The 16,051-nt window shown below is 38.3% G+C and overlaps 1 protein-coding gene across 3 annotated transcripts in view; it reads right to left on the minus strand.

Annotated features, from left to right (window-relative positions):
• Positions 1-337: 337 nt before the first annotated feature.
• LOC131358933 (brain-enriched guanylate kinase-associated protein) overlaps positions 338-16,051 on the minus strand; it is a 28,782-nt gene continuing 13,068 nt past the window's right edge. For 2 of the 3 annotated variants that reach the window (XM_058398373.1, XM_058398375.1), the window contains 3 exons: positions 11,450-11,557; positions 4,842-4,925; positions 338-4,129 (listed from right to left, as the gene is read on the minus strand). In XM_058398373.1, the coding sequence (XP_058254356.1) occupies positions 2,738-4,129; positions 4,842-4,925; positions 11,450-11,557 (1,584 nt within the window). In that variant the 3' untranslated portion in view covers positions 338-2,737. The remainder of the gene's footprint in view (positions 4,130-4,841; positions 4,926-11,449; positions 11,558-16,051) is intronic. The other variant, XM_058398374.1, reaches the window with a different exon arrangement.

Genomic DNA, 16,051 nt, shown 5'->3' on the forward strand with positions numbered 1-16,051 from the left:
TGAGATCCCAACATCTCTTCTTGTATTGAGGAAACCCTCAAAGCACTGGGAGAACATCCGAACTCCACACACAGGGTGGATGCAGGAACCTAACCCCCAACCCTGAGGTGGGAGGCAAACGTGCTGACCACTAAGCAAAGAGAGCAAGCAAAAAAATAAAACACTGAGGAAAAAAGAGCGACAGTGTCTTTTCTGTGGAACCGTTTCACAGTTTCTATAAGGAACATTAGACGAGCAATTCCAAAATTTACTGTATCTTTACTCCCCCTTTTACCTGTAGAAAGAAGCATAAATCCAGCTGAACATACAATATCCACGGTCATAATTTGAGCACAACAGGTAAAGACCAAGCATTAAACAAAACCGAGTTCCTAATCTGTGTTTATTTCCTAAACAAACACATCAGAAAAGTTTAGAACCATGCATCAAGCAAACAACTGACATCTGAGGTAGAAGAGGACTGGGAAAATTTAGCAGGTGGGGAAAATTGTGTTGAACGTAAACAGTTTTCTAAGAACAGAGGTGATGTCAAAACCAACTAAAAAGATCTAAGCTGATGTACCATACACACAGTTGCCAGTTTATTAGGTATATGAAGTTTGTAACTACATTCACTGGCCACTATATCAACTTGGACTGTCAGTATAAAGAAGAAATTTAAATTTTCACTTTAGAAGCACATACAGTATGGTTACATGCTGATGCACCTTGTAGGCATACAACTACAGACTATAACAGTATTAGAGATGAACAAATGCTTGATTTGCAGTCGATAAACTAGTCAATTATAGCATCTATCGCAAATTCAGTCAGTGCAAAAAGTAATAATATATTAAAAATGGCAAATGGCTACAGGTGCAGGGGTGTGGTCATCTTCAGGGCTCTTGAGAAATCAAACATCACTGGTCATCTTATATTTATAAATATGGCAGTGTTGTCCCAAGAACTCTGGAGAAGTATAAGAAGGAGAGTCTGGCTGTCAAGTGGCCAATCTTCACCATCTGGTACCACCTACTTGTAAGGCCTTTCACTCCCTCTGTCCACAGCTGATGCTTGACCACACCCACACCGCCATAATTAACCACAATGCTCTGATTTGGATCTTAACCAGTTTGTTAGTTGTTTAAGTGAGTAATAGCCATGTATGTGACCACCTGACCATCATACCCGTATGTGCTTTCTGTGCGTCCAATTCCAGATTTAGTCCTTCAACTAAACTCCAGTATCCTGGGAAGGCGTTTCATTAGATTTTTGACCATGACTGTCAGGATTTCGTGTTCATTCAGCCACAAGATTGTTAGTGAGAAGAGACCTGGTGTACAGTTGTTGTTCCAATTCATCCCAAAGTTGTTTAGTGTGGTTGAGGGCAGGGTTCAGTGCAGGACACTCGTGTTCTTTGACAGCAATCTTTGTGCACAGGAGCATTGTCATGCTGGAACAGGTTTATGTCTCTTAGTTCCAGTGACGGGAAATGATTAATACTACGCTATACAAAGACATTCTATACAATTGCATGCAGACTCACATATGGGTATGGTGGTTAAGTGTCTACAAACGCCTCAAACATTTCAACAATGTTTATCTGAGGTTCTTGTTCTTACAGTACGTCAAAATGTATATTTCTTCAGATGGAAACATGGCCCATATATATGTATAAATGCAGCTACAATATAAGCAACCTTAGGTTAAAAAAATAGTCATTTTGACCTTGGGAGGTAAAAATGGCCAGTGATTATACCTACAGTATAGGTGTACCTAATATATTGGCAAATTAGTTCACAGTGTAGCTTATGCCAAAGGAGGGATAAAATGGAGAATTGCTTTTTGGAAGGACTACAGTATTCATTTTACAATCCTAATACCCACTGGGCTTATTAGTTCCTGCAAAATGTTGGACTTTCTTTCCACAAGGTAAGTCTTTACTTTGAGGGTTGAAGATAATTATAATACTAAGAACTATTAATTAGTTGGAGAGTGAAGTAGATAAAAGCTCATGCTGTCTCCTACTACTCCTTCATAGTAGATCAAGCTAAATACAGCAGGTTATAAATGTTAATAATAAGCAAATAATTAATAAATAATAATGAACTGTAATGAACACCAAGGCAAAGCAAATGCCTTGAATCTAACGTTTCTGGGAAACTGCGGGGAAAAGTGTTTTTTTTTTTTTTTTCTGGCACAGAGATACAGTGAATGCAGTTGTAAACAGTCTCTAAGTTTTTCATTAGGATTAATAAGGATTCTGTTCATTCCTTTTAAGAAACAGAACACAAAAAAGTCACATAAAACATGTACTAGTGCTTAACTGAAAATACCTTTGAAATTTGCTCCATGCAAATATTTCAAGACATGCTTTTAAAGCAGAGGCCTTCAACCTATGTTAGGTAACATAACCCACACATTCTTGCTGCTCTACAGTTTCTGCTGCGATGCAGTTAGACATGACTTTTTTATAACTGAATGATTCCTTGGCATAGGTGTGCTAGTAACCGCAGCAAAATGTTGAGTCTGTAAATACTGCAAGTATATATATAGACCTGAAAGCCTCTATTCTAAAATATTTGTATTATACACACAAGTATGATGACTTTGGAATGAGGTATTTCAAATGTTAATGCTCTAAATAACCCTGCACCTTTTGTCTTTCCAACAGGTTCGAAATATGACCATTTAACACACCAATTTTTTTTTTTTTCCCCCAGAATGCAGTCAGGTTAGTCAGTTCTAGACAAATGACTCAGTTAAGCAATGTTCCATACAGCTGAGCTTTGGTGAGGCTGTCCTTTCTACTGAGTCCTGTGCTTATGAATTTTTGATGCTGTGGAGAAGTCTTCATCCGTGGCCCTGGACTTTGAAGCTGGTAGTGCCGCACATTGGAAGCATCCATTGGAGTTTGGTGCAGTGACTCAGCTGAGCTATTGGGGCTTACATCCACATATTCTTTATTCACATTTCCCACAGTGCTCTCACTGTCTTTTGAGATTCCCGCAAGGAAGAGGCTGCTCTTACACTCTTGGATGCTGTTATTTGACTGGTACATTGCTCCTTTTTCAGTCTTAGACAAGCCCAGACTGTGCTTGGGGCTTGGTGCCAAGCTGGAGCCAGGCGAGTTAGAGAAGCAGGAATCTGGTATACCTGTATGGAAGGTGCTGTCTCCTTCCCGGACACTGCCGTAGAGAGGTCCTAGTTTGAGTTTTGAAGGGCCGATAGCAAAGTGCTGCTCAGAGAAGCTGTAAGGAGAAACGCGGCCAGGATTGAGATACGAAAAGCTGTTGATGTCCTCCACACTCAAATGCCTCCAATGGCCTATTAGCTCCTCCTCAGGAATATGGATGCTGCTGCAGCTGTCTTTTGGCACTCCTGAGGAGCCCATGCTGTGGGAGGAAGTGAGCCGTGGTGAGTGGTATGGCTCACTGTAGCAGGACGATGTCCGCATATAGACTGGAGCGTTGCCCTTTTGTGGGCTGGAGGTCATGTGTTGGAAGCTGTGCGACTTGGGAAATCTGGGGCTGTCTTTGTCAAATGAAGATGTGCTCTTACACTCGTAATCACCATCCCGCCAGTCCATGTATAGAGCCAGGTGAGAGGAGGATAGGGTGCTGCTGGGAGCAAGACCTTTCTCATCTGAAGCCACACTAAAGCTAGAGTAAGAGCTAGAGCCTGGTGTGGACCCTTCATGGAGTGCCACCTCATTGTACTGAGAGTGGAAGTTATAGTCTTCCATGTTGCTGTCTGTAGAGTTGCGGATTTGGGGAATTCCCAAGGCAGTGTTTCTGCCTTGCAGGTCCACACTTTTCCGACGCCCCTGCCAACGATCCTGATGCCTTTCATCCATGGGACAATATAATGCTGTGTCACTGCGGTACAGGTCAGAAGATTTGTATACAACATGGTGTTGGAGTGTATCGATACTGTTCATTTCAGTGTTTGTAAGAAAGTCTGGGTCTTGAGGCTGTGGACTAGGCGAGCGTGTGACTGGACAGCTACTACCTGGCTCAGGCTTCTCCACTAATTTGGCAATGACTGCAGACGCAGCATCAGAATAGGGTGAGTGGAACAGGCCCTTGCTCCTCCCATGTCCATGATTCTCCATGTGAGAACTTGCCTTCTCTTGAAACTCAGTGGGCAGCTGAGAGACGGTTGGGGAGGGAAAAATAAAATAATAAAGTTTATTCATAGTAATTAAAGAAGACACATGAGAATCAGGTGTGAAGTATTAAACACAGCTTGGCGTGTATATCAGCGTTGGAAATACAACTGCCATAAAAATATCTTATCTTAAATGTCTTATTAATAGTTACACCACGGCGTCTGAATGTAATTGTGTCAGTATGGATATGTACGCTATGCAAAAGTGGTAGTTTGGCTCACAAATCAGCACAGTTAGGGGTCTGTCAGTGTCTGTCACATTTCCCTAATGCTGCTTGTACATTGTCACCCTCTGTTATCAAAATCTGTTGCTCTCCATCTGTGAATGTGTTCCTTGCTGTCAACATTTCAACATGCCGCTGACTTCCAGAACGTTTTATTTTTGAGATCTTTGCTAGATCAGTGCATCTCTGTTTCTGTTTCATCAAATTTCTTACATTTCAATTACACCAGCATTCATACTCCTTGCAAAATAATATAGTTGAAGGAAAAAAAAAGAAGAGATAGCATTGTCATTACTTTGTCTAAACAAAATGTGCTTATTACTAAAAAAAAATGGACTGGACTATTATTAAAACGATTTTCCACAACTATGCATGAGGCAAAGTCAGTTCAGAAGAATCGACAGTATGCCCTTATTGTGAAAGCCTTTTTGTTTGAAAAAATAGAATCAAAAATAGAGTACAAATTACCTTGGACTGCATCTGGGATCGGTAAAGGGATTTTCCACAGCGCAGGAGTTGAGCTGCACTGTTGCAGTCCTTCTTGTACAGGTCCTGTGGGAAAGCGGCACATCAGTATGGTGTCCTAGCAACGGCACTTTCCCCCGAATATTAAATATAAGCTTAATTCTGGGTTTATAAAATATGCAGTTCCGACTGGTCATTGAGCAGTGCAATGTTTTACTCCTATTTACAATTTCCACTAAAATAATTCTAGCCTTATTAGAGTTTTGCATGCATAGACATTAGCTGTGTCAGAATTAGGGAAAGGTTGGGTAACTTTGTTTGAGGACAAGAATAATGAGGCAGAAGAAGAAAAAACAATCACAAGGAAAAGAAATTCTGAAATGTTTTTTTTATTTGAATTTATTCAGTCTTGTATTCACATCCACACCAGCGTTTTAAACACTTTAATTATTTAAAAAAATGAGTTTACATCACCTACAGTACATTGTAGCTGTGCTCTAATGTAAGATCATCAGCTGACTTGCTGCAAAGGTCCCGTACCGCCAGCACACCACGATGATGCGTGGCGGAATAAATTCGCATGAGAAATGTGGCAGAAGTTTTTAGAACCACATACTGCGAATACTTTCCACTGATAGAAGACAGCTTTTGATTATATTCAGTTTAGATTAATGCACGCAGTTATTTCAACTCATATGAGACTTGATATGGAATCTCTTTATTAAAGGAGTCTCCAGTGTCAGTGCAATGTCAGTAACTTTAAGATTAAAGCCGTTTCTGTATATATTCCACCATGGGGACCATTATAAGCCCCGCCCACCTTAGGACTGACCAGAAAGGTGTTCAGAGATTATGTAAGGCATGTCTCTAAGTAAGAGAAAACAATGCTCCTATTCATAGAGTGGCATGCTGCACCTTTAGGCCATGGTGGTCAAGTCCATATTGCACCACAGGGCACATACTGGGCATAACAAGGAAAGTTCACCCCATGGATTGCTACAAGGTCAATTGGTTTATTAACAACAAAAAAAAAAAACCAACAACCCAGGATTAACCACAAGCAGATTTAATACACTACGTTTCTTGACAGCACCTAATCTAGTGATTGATATACCTGACAGTCACAAAGACCATCAGATGGTGTCTCAGATCCAGTAAGAAGAATTTTAGGTCTAGATAAAATGCCCTCAATTCCAGGTGATTGATATGATGTCTGCTTTCACACCGGGACTCCACACTCCTCCAGTGCCTTTGTGTACCTTTGTTGCCTGCTCACCCAGCTATGACTCTCAGAAGAGGCACTGCTCATCAGAAAAAGCTTTGCGTCTCCAGTGGGTGAGCTCACATCCATCCCTCGCTGAGATAAGGATGCGTCTCCGTCTGTGTTATTTGGGGCTTAGCTGTAGGCTGTAACTTCTGATATTGCTTTAATTCCTTGTGCTTGAATTTGATTGGCAAGTGTGATAATGTCAGCCACACTCCGGGGTGACAGGAGGGTTAGTGTCCTGAATAAATCTAACACAGATTAAATGTGTGGCATGTTTCAGCAATAGCAGGATTTTTTTGGCATTTTTTTCAGTATTATGAGGATTTTTTTTTCAGCATTAGGAGAATTTTTTTACAGCATTAGGATGATTTTTTGGCATTTCTTTTTCAGCTTTAAGATGATTTTTTTGGCATTTCTCCTAGGAGGTTTTTTTTTTCAGCATTGGGAAAAATTCTTTTTGCCATTTCTCTAGCATTTTTTTTAGAATTTTTCTTTCAGCATTAGGAGAATTTTTTTTCAACAATAGATGGATTTTTTTTTCAGCTTTAAGATGTTTTTTTTGGCAATTTTTTGAGCATTAGGAGAATGTTTTGCCATTTCTACAGCATTTGGGTTTTTTTTTTGGCATTTTTCTTCCAGCATTTGGATTATTTTTTGGCATTTTTGTCAGCATTATGAGGATTTTATTCAGCACTAGGGGGAATTTTTTTCAGCAATAGGATGATTTTCTAGCAATTTCTTCAGCATTAGGAGAATTTTTTGCCATTTCTCCAGCATTTTGGGTTTTGGGGCATTTTTCTTTCAGCATTTGAATTATTTTTTTTCATTTCTCAGCATTAGGAGGATTTTCTTTCAGCTTTATGATGATTGTTTTGGCATTCTTTTCAGATTTAGATGTGAGTACTGTAATGAGCAGCTTTATAAAGAACTGCCGGTAGTGGTACACATATACACATATACACATACGTGTATGAACCATGATGAAAAAGGGCAACAATGCGAATATTGTAGTGGCACTTTGGTCACTTTGAACAAGGAATAAACCTTAAAATCAGACATGAACAAAAAGGTTTCCAGGTTATTTGGTGAATAGAATGAAACGGCAATCAGAATCGAGAGATGCAAATCAGCCTACAACACATTTTTAAACTGAAGGAGGAAACCGGTGTATGTGGAGGAAGCCCCCAAAGCACAGGGAAAACATGCAAAATCTGTGCACAGAGGGCAGAAGCAGGAATCAAAACCCCTGACCCTGAGTGATGTGTCTGCACTGGAGGTCAAAATGAAACCCAAGGCAAGGTTAGAGGTCAGAGGTGAGATGAGAATCCGGTGTGTCTCCATGTTTCCTATATATGAGAAAGGAGTAGAGGGAAACAAAAGATAAGTAAAATAGAGAGATCATTGTGACTAAAAAGTTGCCCTCACACGAGAGTTGTTTTCCCGTGCTCTCAAACTTACTTCTTCAGCTGCTTGCTTTCATTGTTCAGTTTATTTCTGGCAGATGCTTCCAGGTCTTTTATAACGCAGTAATGGAATTTTGTGAAAATGTAAGACAACACACTGTATTCCAGATAGAGATCAAAAACACACAAGGAGCTTTTAAGCACCAGGTAAAAATACAAAAAAAAAGTGACTCCTGCATTTTCCAAAATGAATTCTAACACCTACTTCAGCCAGATTGTTGGAAATGTACTTAATGCACATCAGGTCAATGAGAAGATTCTTCTCCATAAATCAGTCACATAATAATAATAATAATAATAATAATAATAATAATAATGATGATGACGATGATGATGATGATAATAATAATAATAATAATAATAATAATAATAATAATAATAATAATAATGATGATGACGATGATGATGATAATAATAATAATAATAATAATAATAATAATAATAATAATAATAATAATAATAATCAGTACATCATTTTATTAAAATGAAATATTCAACACCAACATTTCTTAAACAAGAAAGACATTATCACAAATGTTTGCATTTGGAATCCTACCATGGACAGTAAATGCACCTCTTCCTGTCTTTCTGTAGCTTTTCCTTAAATGCTCGTCATATTTTGTCATACAGTCACAGTGCTGAAGACCAAACGTGTTCCATGTTGTTTAACAGATTTCTGAAATGACAATATCATGACTATTAAGTTTATCTTTCCTTTTAATATAATTTTAATAAAATTCTTGGCCTCATCTGTACTTAATAATGAAAAAAAAAAATCTTAAATCACATTATTTAGAACATTACTCTCTCTCTGTCTCTCTCTCTCTCTCTCTCTCTCTCTGGCTGCCATCATTTATTTAATCCGTTTCTTTTCCCTAAGCAGTTCTGTCTTCTTCGCAAAAGACTGCACCTGTTCTAATGGACATTTAAGAACAGTATGATTATCATGCTGAAAGAGAAGCTGTATGTTTATTACCTAGCATCCTATCTAAAAAGCTTGTAACTTAGGGGAATATTTCCCTACCTGTTCACCATATGCTATAATATATATATAATATTCCTTAATCTAAAATGATATTCCTTATCACCAGTAACACACATATTACAATTACAGCTAACTGACTGAAATATAACTAGATGGCTAGTTAAGCTATAACACAGCTTTAAAGCAACATTATCCTTTAGTTCATAAGTCACCTAGTCTATCAGATACAGCAAATATTAGGCAAAATGTTATCTTACCTGATATTTCCAGTCGTTATGCTGAATAGAGGGAGAGTGGAAATCCTGCGTCACTGCCATTTCCCAATGTGAATTAAGTTCGTCCAGAGATTCTCCACCAGCTAACTGACATCCATATCAGCAATTCTAAAGCATGGAATTCCTCTTATATGTAAAATCAGCCTCTTTTTCTTCTTTAAAACTCATAGATTTTCCTTCAATATGCTATATTTTCAATTTAATTCAATTCGATTTATTTGTGTAGCACCTTTTACAATGGGCATTGTCTCAAAGAGAAGAAAAACAGAGAAAGGAGAGGAAAAAAAATAGCTAAAAATAAATTATTAAATTAAATTATTCAACTATTTTATCCCTATTTTATTTTATCCCTGTACCTTGTTCTGAATTCTGAAATTATTAATAATTATTTCTTCTGAACCCTGAGGCTATTTATGAAACAGCTATACTGTAGAAACCAAGCAGCAGATATTTTAAAACAATAAATATTCCAGGCAAATCTAAAAGAAAACCGTCGTGAATATGCCGAATCGGCGCAGGGTTACGCCTCCCATCAGCCAATGCGCGCCACTCGATCACGAGCATGACAGATTTGCGCCTGATTCACGTTCACGCTAATTAACACTAGTATGTAAGTCACGTTTTGTACATCACCCGATGTCTAGCTTTTGTTTTTGCTTGTCGGAATCCTCGCACGTGATTTATGTCTCGTTCATATGTCTTGTTAAGGCCTTGCTCTGCTATGCTTGTTTCATTGCTTGTCATTTGTATTTTCTGTGCTTCACCTGCGATAAACAAGCTCTGCACACAAGCCTGTTTAAGTTAAAAATATGATAGCAGTTTATAATTGAATATCTGCGCTGCCACTGTAATGTATCTCCGTCGCAAATTGGAGTTTGCCGTGTTATCGTCCTCTGAGCCGAATCCATTCCGTAATTCTTATTCCCACTGGGTCCCTGAACCCCAGACATCTGTCATCGGCACTCAACCTCCCAGCCTCTGACCTCAATCTTTCTTATTGTGCCCTCTAGACAATTATCACTATTGCATACAGTCCACCTACTGTCATTCCCCCTGGTATTTATTTTGAGTCAGACTGAGCTGCATTTCTTTTCAAAGGGTGCCTTAGGACACTGATTGGTCCAGACATATGGCATTAAAGCGAAGTGTGACCATGAATTAATGATTTTTAAAAAAAAAAAAAAATGTCATTCCATGGTCTCATGATTCTTATAAGAATTTGCACAAGCCAACTAATCAATAGTTAAGTCAAGTAGAAGGGTTTAGCGGTCATAGCATTTCTCTTGACTATATTTGTATCCAGTTAAATGACCATAGCTCTTTATAATCACAAGCAGGCTGTTTGGACAGATTGTGTCATGGAATTTAGCAGGATCTCTTATAGAAGTGCCTTTTGTTGAAGTTTAGATCAAAAATACATCCTCTAGCTTGTTCACTAGCTCAGAAAATAAACCCTATTGGGGAGGTTAGTACAGTATGAACACAACATAAAACAATATTTTTTTTAACTGCTTAATGAGTAGGTAAATCTTTACTATTTGTTTTGAGATAGACAATGAGCTGCCTCTTGGAATTTCATTCCCTCAGATTTGTCCAAGGACAAAGAAAAGCCTTGATGTATGTCTTCCTTGTACCTTGAGAGACGGTGCATCCAATCAAGCCATTTGATGTAGGGGATTATTTGCTAGGAATGACTTGTAGTAGTCCAGTCTTGAAATGCCAAAGGAATGAAAATGCACCTGAATGGCCTTGGATAGAAATGATCCCCTGGTCCCCTGATGTTGTAAAGGAGCTACCTGTATAAGCAAGTCACTTTAGCAATGTGTGTTGCCAAAAATGTAGTTAAGTTTGATTGCAGTGACAGATTATTAGAATATGAGAGCCATCCAGGAAGATTCCAAGATAACGACACATTGAAGCTTCTCTCTGGATGTACAGCAGCTCAGTCTTTAGCTAATTTTTGAGCTTGAGATGTTATGTGGAAATCAATGCAGAAACCTGAACATCTGAAGATGTAAAAGAGAGGATGAGTTTGAGTGTCATCAGCATAGCAATGGTATGAAAACCCATGTGAGGATATGACTTCGCCAAGAAAGTGGGTATAGCAGGAAAACGGAAGAGGACCGAGCACTGAGCCTTGTGGGACACCATTGGAGAGTCTTCGTAGAGCAGATGCGGAGCCCTTCCATGTCTCATAAATTCCAAGACTTATAATGAAGGACATGAGAGTCTTGGGATTTACTTATTTAAAGGCTAGGAGGTCAAGGAGCATGAGACTGATGACATAAATCTTTGAAGCCATATTGACTAGAATCTCTAATTACTCTGAGTAAGATAGAGATACAGTTTTACAGATTATAGGCAGAATGGTCTAGAGAAGTGATACTAGTTGATGCTTACTGATGTCTGAGGTGTCCAGAGTCACAAAGGTGAGCATTGTTTTTTTTTGCACAGTGCTTGAGTATGTTGTGTTTAAACCAATTAATCAATTAGAAAATATATTGGGTCCCTGGAACATACAACAGTGTTACATGGTGCCTAAAGGAAGAGGTCAATGTTTAGTGCTTTCAGTTTTATTTGTGTAGAGTTAAAAATGTACATAATTGTAATAAATGACTTACATTGTCTTCTCTTAGCTTTTTAATAGTGATTTTGGCTTCCGTTAAATGATTATTGAGTACGATGATCTCTCGACTGAGTGTCCTTTTCTCCTCTTCATACTGCTGTGTCTAAATGAAAGAGAAAGTTAATGAAAATAAATAAATAAATAAATAAATAAATAAATAAATAAATAAATAAATAAATAAATAAATAAATCACTTAAAAGCACAATCTCTATTTTGGATCAATCCAGTTTTGCTATTTTTGCTCGACCCCATGTTGACATTTATGAGTGCAGGGTTTATTTAATTTCCTCTTCCATAAATCTAAATGAAAATCACACACTATCAGTTTCTAAATGTTGAGAGTGCTCAATGTTGTAATTTTGTTAAAACAATGCTATATAAAAGTGTTTATATAGGATATTCGTGACCGAGTCGAGGGGGATCTGAACAAAATATCTGCTTAAACCCTCATCCAGTGCATCTTACTGGATTTTTTTTAAAGGAACTGCGTTATAATTACATCAGGTTGAGTTTGACTGTCTTCATCTCCTCATCTTCTGTTGATATTATTCCAAGTTTTGTATTTTTATGAAATGGTAAAACTTTACTATTGAAGAATTTAGGAGTCAAATCTGCTTGGCAATTCTATGTATTTGGCATTTCATGTTTAATTTTTTGTTTTTAACAAACATTAGTGATATAGAGCTGATGTAGAACAGTAAATATTAGGTGCATGCCCACTCTTTGTGGAATTGACTGCTGGCTAATCATTGCAAGGTGCCAGTATTTGCATACAGAAAAATCAATAATTAGGTATTCGATAGCGATACTTGGGTATTCAATCTATACCTTAACTAACGCTTATGTTCCTGATGGTTTTCAGTTATTGATTTGACCACTGCAGATTTTTTTTTGCTTTAAAAAAGTCTTGTGTTGCTTTCAATGCATATTTCGAGTCATTGTCCATCAGCAGCGTGAAGTGCCATCCAATTAGTTGGTAGATGGTGGTAGATGAGATGGAATGCATAGGATCCTAAGCGGTTTTTCCTTTCTTCATACTCCATTTCCTAATACTTTGCTTGTTTTTCATCCTATCTATCCATAGAATGTTGTTCCAGAACCGTGTCAGCTTTTTTCCCCCAGTAGATTATTTTAAGAAACTGGTATTTGCCACATCTCTACCTTTTTATCTGCTTACTTGTAGGTGAAATGGTGAGAGAATAACACACACCAGGCTGCAGGACAGCTGAGCAGCCAACTGTTCAATTACTTTTGTTCCCATATAAAGGGTTCCACATATAAAAAGTGTTGTATGGGGACAATTTCCCAGGTAATAGGAAAATAAATGAAGGGTTGTGTGGGTCTTTTGTGTGTGTTTGTATGTTTCTGGTGAGTGAGTCGATTCTCAAATCCCCTGTGAAGCAATTAGCTGCAGGTTGTGGTCTAAATATTCTTCAAAACAACATCTAATTATCTCAAAAACATACACAATGAAATGCCAAATGATGGCATATCAGTGAGAATGGTCATCTGAGCAGACTTCATAACGCTGGACTGTTGCCAGGTCTGCAATTTTTTTTTTAATATTGTCTCATTTAAGTTTCTTTTTATTACACATATTACGAAGCTTTTTATAGTATAAAAAGAAAGCAGTGTATACCTAATGGTTAAAAAGGGGAATATTTTGAACATATAATCCTATGTATGTAACCATGGGGGTGGCTTGGTGGTTAGCATGTTTGTCTCACACCTCCACCCTCTGTGGTGTTTGCATGTTCTCCCTGTGCCTTGGGGGTTTCCTCCAGGTTCTCCGGTTTCCTCCCCCCATCCAAAGACATACATCGTAGGCTGACTGGTATCGCAAAATTTCCCATAGTGTGTGAATGGGTGTATAGACCTGGGATTTCCTCCAGTAAGATAAATGATGTAGAGATGAGTATAACTGATTAAATGAACTCAAGGTAACCGTCAGTGATACCTGAATAGAGTTACATGTCATAGTATGGACTGGGCATCCAGGGAAACATTTATTTCCTGTGTGTCAGTTGTGAACTAACTTCTTGATTCAGAGTAATATAGCTGATATCACTAAGCTCCCGAGCCCCATGCTGGAATACTGTCATTAGAAACCACCATGCTGGGTCATGATTTCAGCATCCCATGGTCAGCTCCAGCCCTGCTCTGTGGGACTCTTTAGTAGTGGGGAAGCATTCTTTAAGGCGCATCCAACACAATCAGCTGCTAGCAGATTGGACTCATGTTGTAGGTATTGTGTTGTGGTGACAAAAAAATTGTCCATATACACTGGGGTAGTATCATTTATTTAATAACTCAATACACCAGTATGAGAATATGCTTTGAGATTAAATTGAAGCTTGAGGTCAAGTGCAACCATAATTGTATTAAAGAACAGACGTACTTACAAAAAATAACAACCTTAGTTTATGACCTTTCACTGATGCACATTACTGATATGGCTGCCTAGAAATTGAGTTTGACCCACCTGACCTAAATGGAAATAATAGCATAATTTGTTTTATGCTAGTGAAGGTTACGGAGCTGTTACGATGATGTCTTAAGTGGCATCAATTTTATTTAGTAATCATGCCCCTTGCTGCTCCATTCCAATTGCTTTTACATAAGACATCATTGTGCAAATCACCTGATGCCTGAAAATATGTCTTCAGGAAAATGGGGAACAGACAGACATTTCCACAGCTATACTGCTTTTGTGACAAATTGCTCCGAATAACTCCCTTTGTAAATTAATATTCTCTCATGGTCCTCTCATCCACCCAAGCATACTAGTGCTGAGGTTTTCCCCCATTGCGTGTTAGACTCCTTTTTAAAAAGATATGACAGAGGCAGTTATTTTCATCACCTGTCCATTTTTGGTTTGACCCGCAGTGTGAACATTCCCCTTTGAAATCTCTTTGCAGGGAATTAAAAGATGCTACAATCACAATGAGAAGTGCTTCTGAAGCAGGTTCTCATACCTTCATACGAGGGACAGTAATTTGTTCCAGTAGGCATCTTAACCTGACTCCCTACAATTGAAAAAGAAGGGGATTTTATATGGCAATACTTTCAGTCGAAAAATTCTGCATATTTTGAGGAAGGCAAAGGATGTGAAGGTCACGTTAGAACTGAACTTTCATAGTATGTTTCTATTTTCGATTTAATCACTCCAACATAATGGCTTTTGATTCAACAAACAGACGGCGAAGTGTGAATAGTGCTGGCAGTTGTCAGCTGCGACAGACAGACAAATGACATGTTTTATTTATGATGCTGGAGAAGAATCTTGTCAGTCCAAAATATCCCAAAGGGTTGAAATCTGGTGACTGTGAAGCCCATGGCATATGATCTGTATTATTTTCAGATTCACTAAAACCAGTCCTATGCCTATTAGATGGAATTATATCCTGGAAGAGATTGCTGTCATCAGAGTAGAAATGTATTTGTGGTAATTTGTTTCTCTGAAAACCTGATAACTGGCGAGAGGCAGTGAAAAATCACCTGGGTACCTTGCATGTAGGCATGTAATATTTATTATAAATAGCCCTGTCATATGGGCCTTGCTCCCTGAGTCGGCACTGGTTACAAATGACAGCGAATTCTGGTGGTTGTTTAATTTTATTCACTCACCATAACTGCCATTGAAATTCATCTAGATGAACTACGCTACAAAGGGGAAAGGTGTTGATCTGATGATGCCATCCAAGTGAAAATTATAGCATATTAGTAAGTGGAGTGCATACAAAGCAAAGGAAACTCAATAGGTTTCCTCAAAAGGTGACTGATTTACGAAAAAGTAAACACAAGCAGTATCCAACCATCAGGGATGTGACTTGGCTCAAAGGCAAAACAATGAAAGAGTGATAGGATTGGAACTCACAGCCTTTTAATCAGTAGCCCGAATGCCTTAATCACCAAGCTCACAATGCCTTACTTTTTCCTAAAGTAGTCATAAAAGAGAGACATGAGCTCATGTCTAAATAGTGTTAGACGCACTCAACAGCTATGAGGATGTATGAAACTACAGGATGGACATGAGGGGATAGAGTGGTGGTGTGGGTGGAGGTTTTTATTCTAATTATACAGGAGCCACACCTGATTCTACCTGTTTAATCAGCTGATCTTCGCTTTCAGTAGACTCAAGTGTGCTTGGTTGGAATAAAAAAAACCTGCCCTTTGCTGATAAAATTGGTTGCCCCTGGGATAGGTGTGGGTGTGAATAACATAAATACAGTGGACATGTCTGGGATGAGAATAGAAAAGGGAACTATGGCTCGTTCCCTTTTTTGGATCTGCTTGGTCGTTGTGCAGGAAAGTGTTTGAAAATATCTTCAGCCATCAGTGGTTATCTACACAATACTATTACTTTAGATCTTAATCACCCAACTGTCAAAACTGTCCTTCTCTCAACACCGTTTCTCCATTAAAACTCTCCATTCACTGTTTATATCTTAGAATAGTTCTTTAATATGCAACGTCAGCCACTTTGCTCAGCACAACAATAAAACACCGTAATGCATAACCACGATGCTGAAATCTGCTCCCCACGAATAAATTACAGCCATCATTTTCTCTGCAGTTTGTTTTCTCCTTCTTGTC

The sequence above is a fragment of the Hemibagrus wyckioides genome, linkage group LG09 (genome assembly GCF_019097595.1).
Source record: "Hemibagrus wyckioides isolate EC202008001 linkage group LG09, SWU_Hwy_1.0, whole genome shotgun sequence".
In the NCBI taxonomy this organism is placed as follows: Eukaryota; Metazoa; Chordata; class Actinopteri; order Siluriformes; family Bagridae; genus Hemibagrus; species Hemibagrus wyckioides.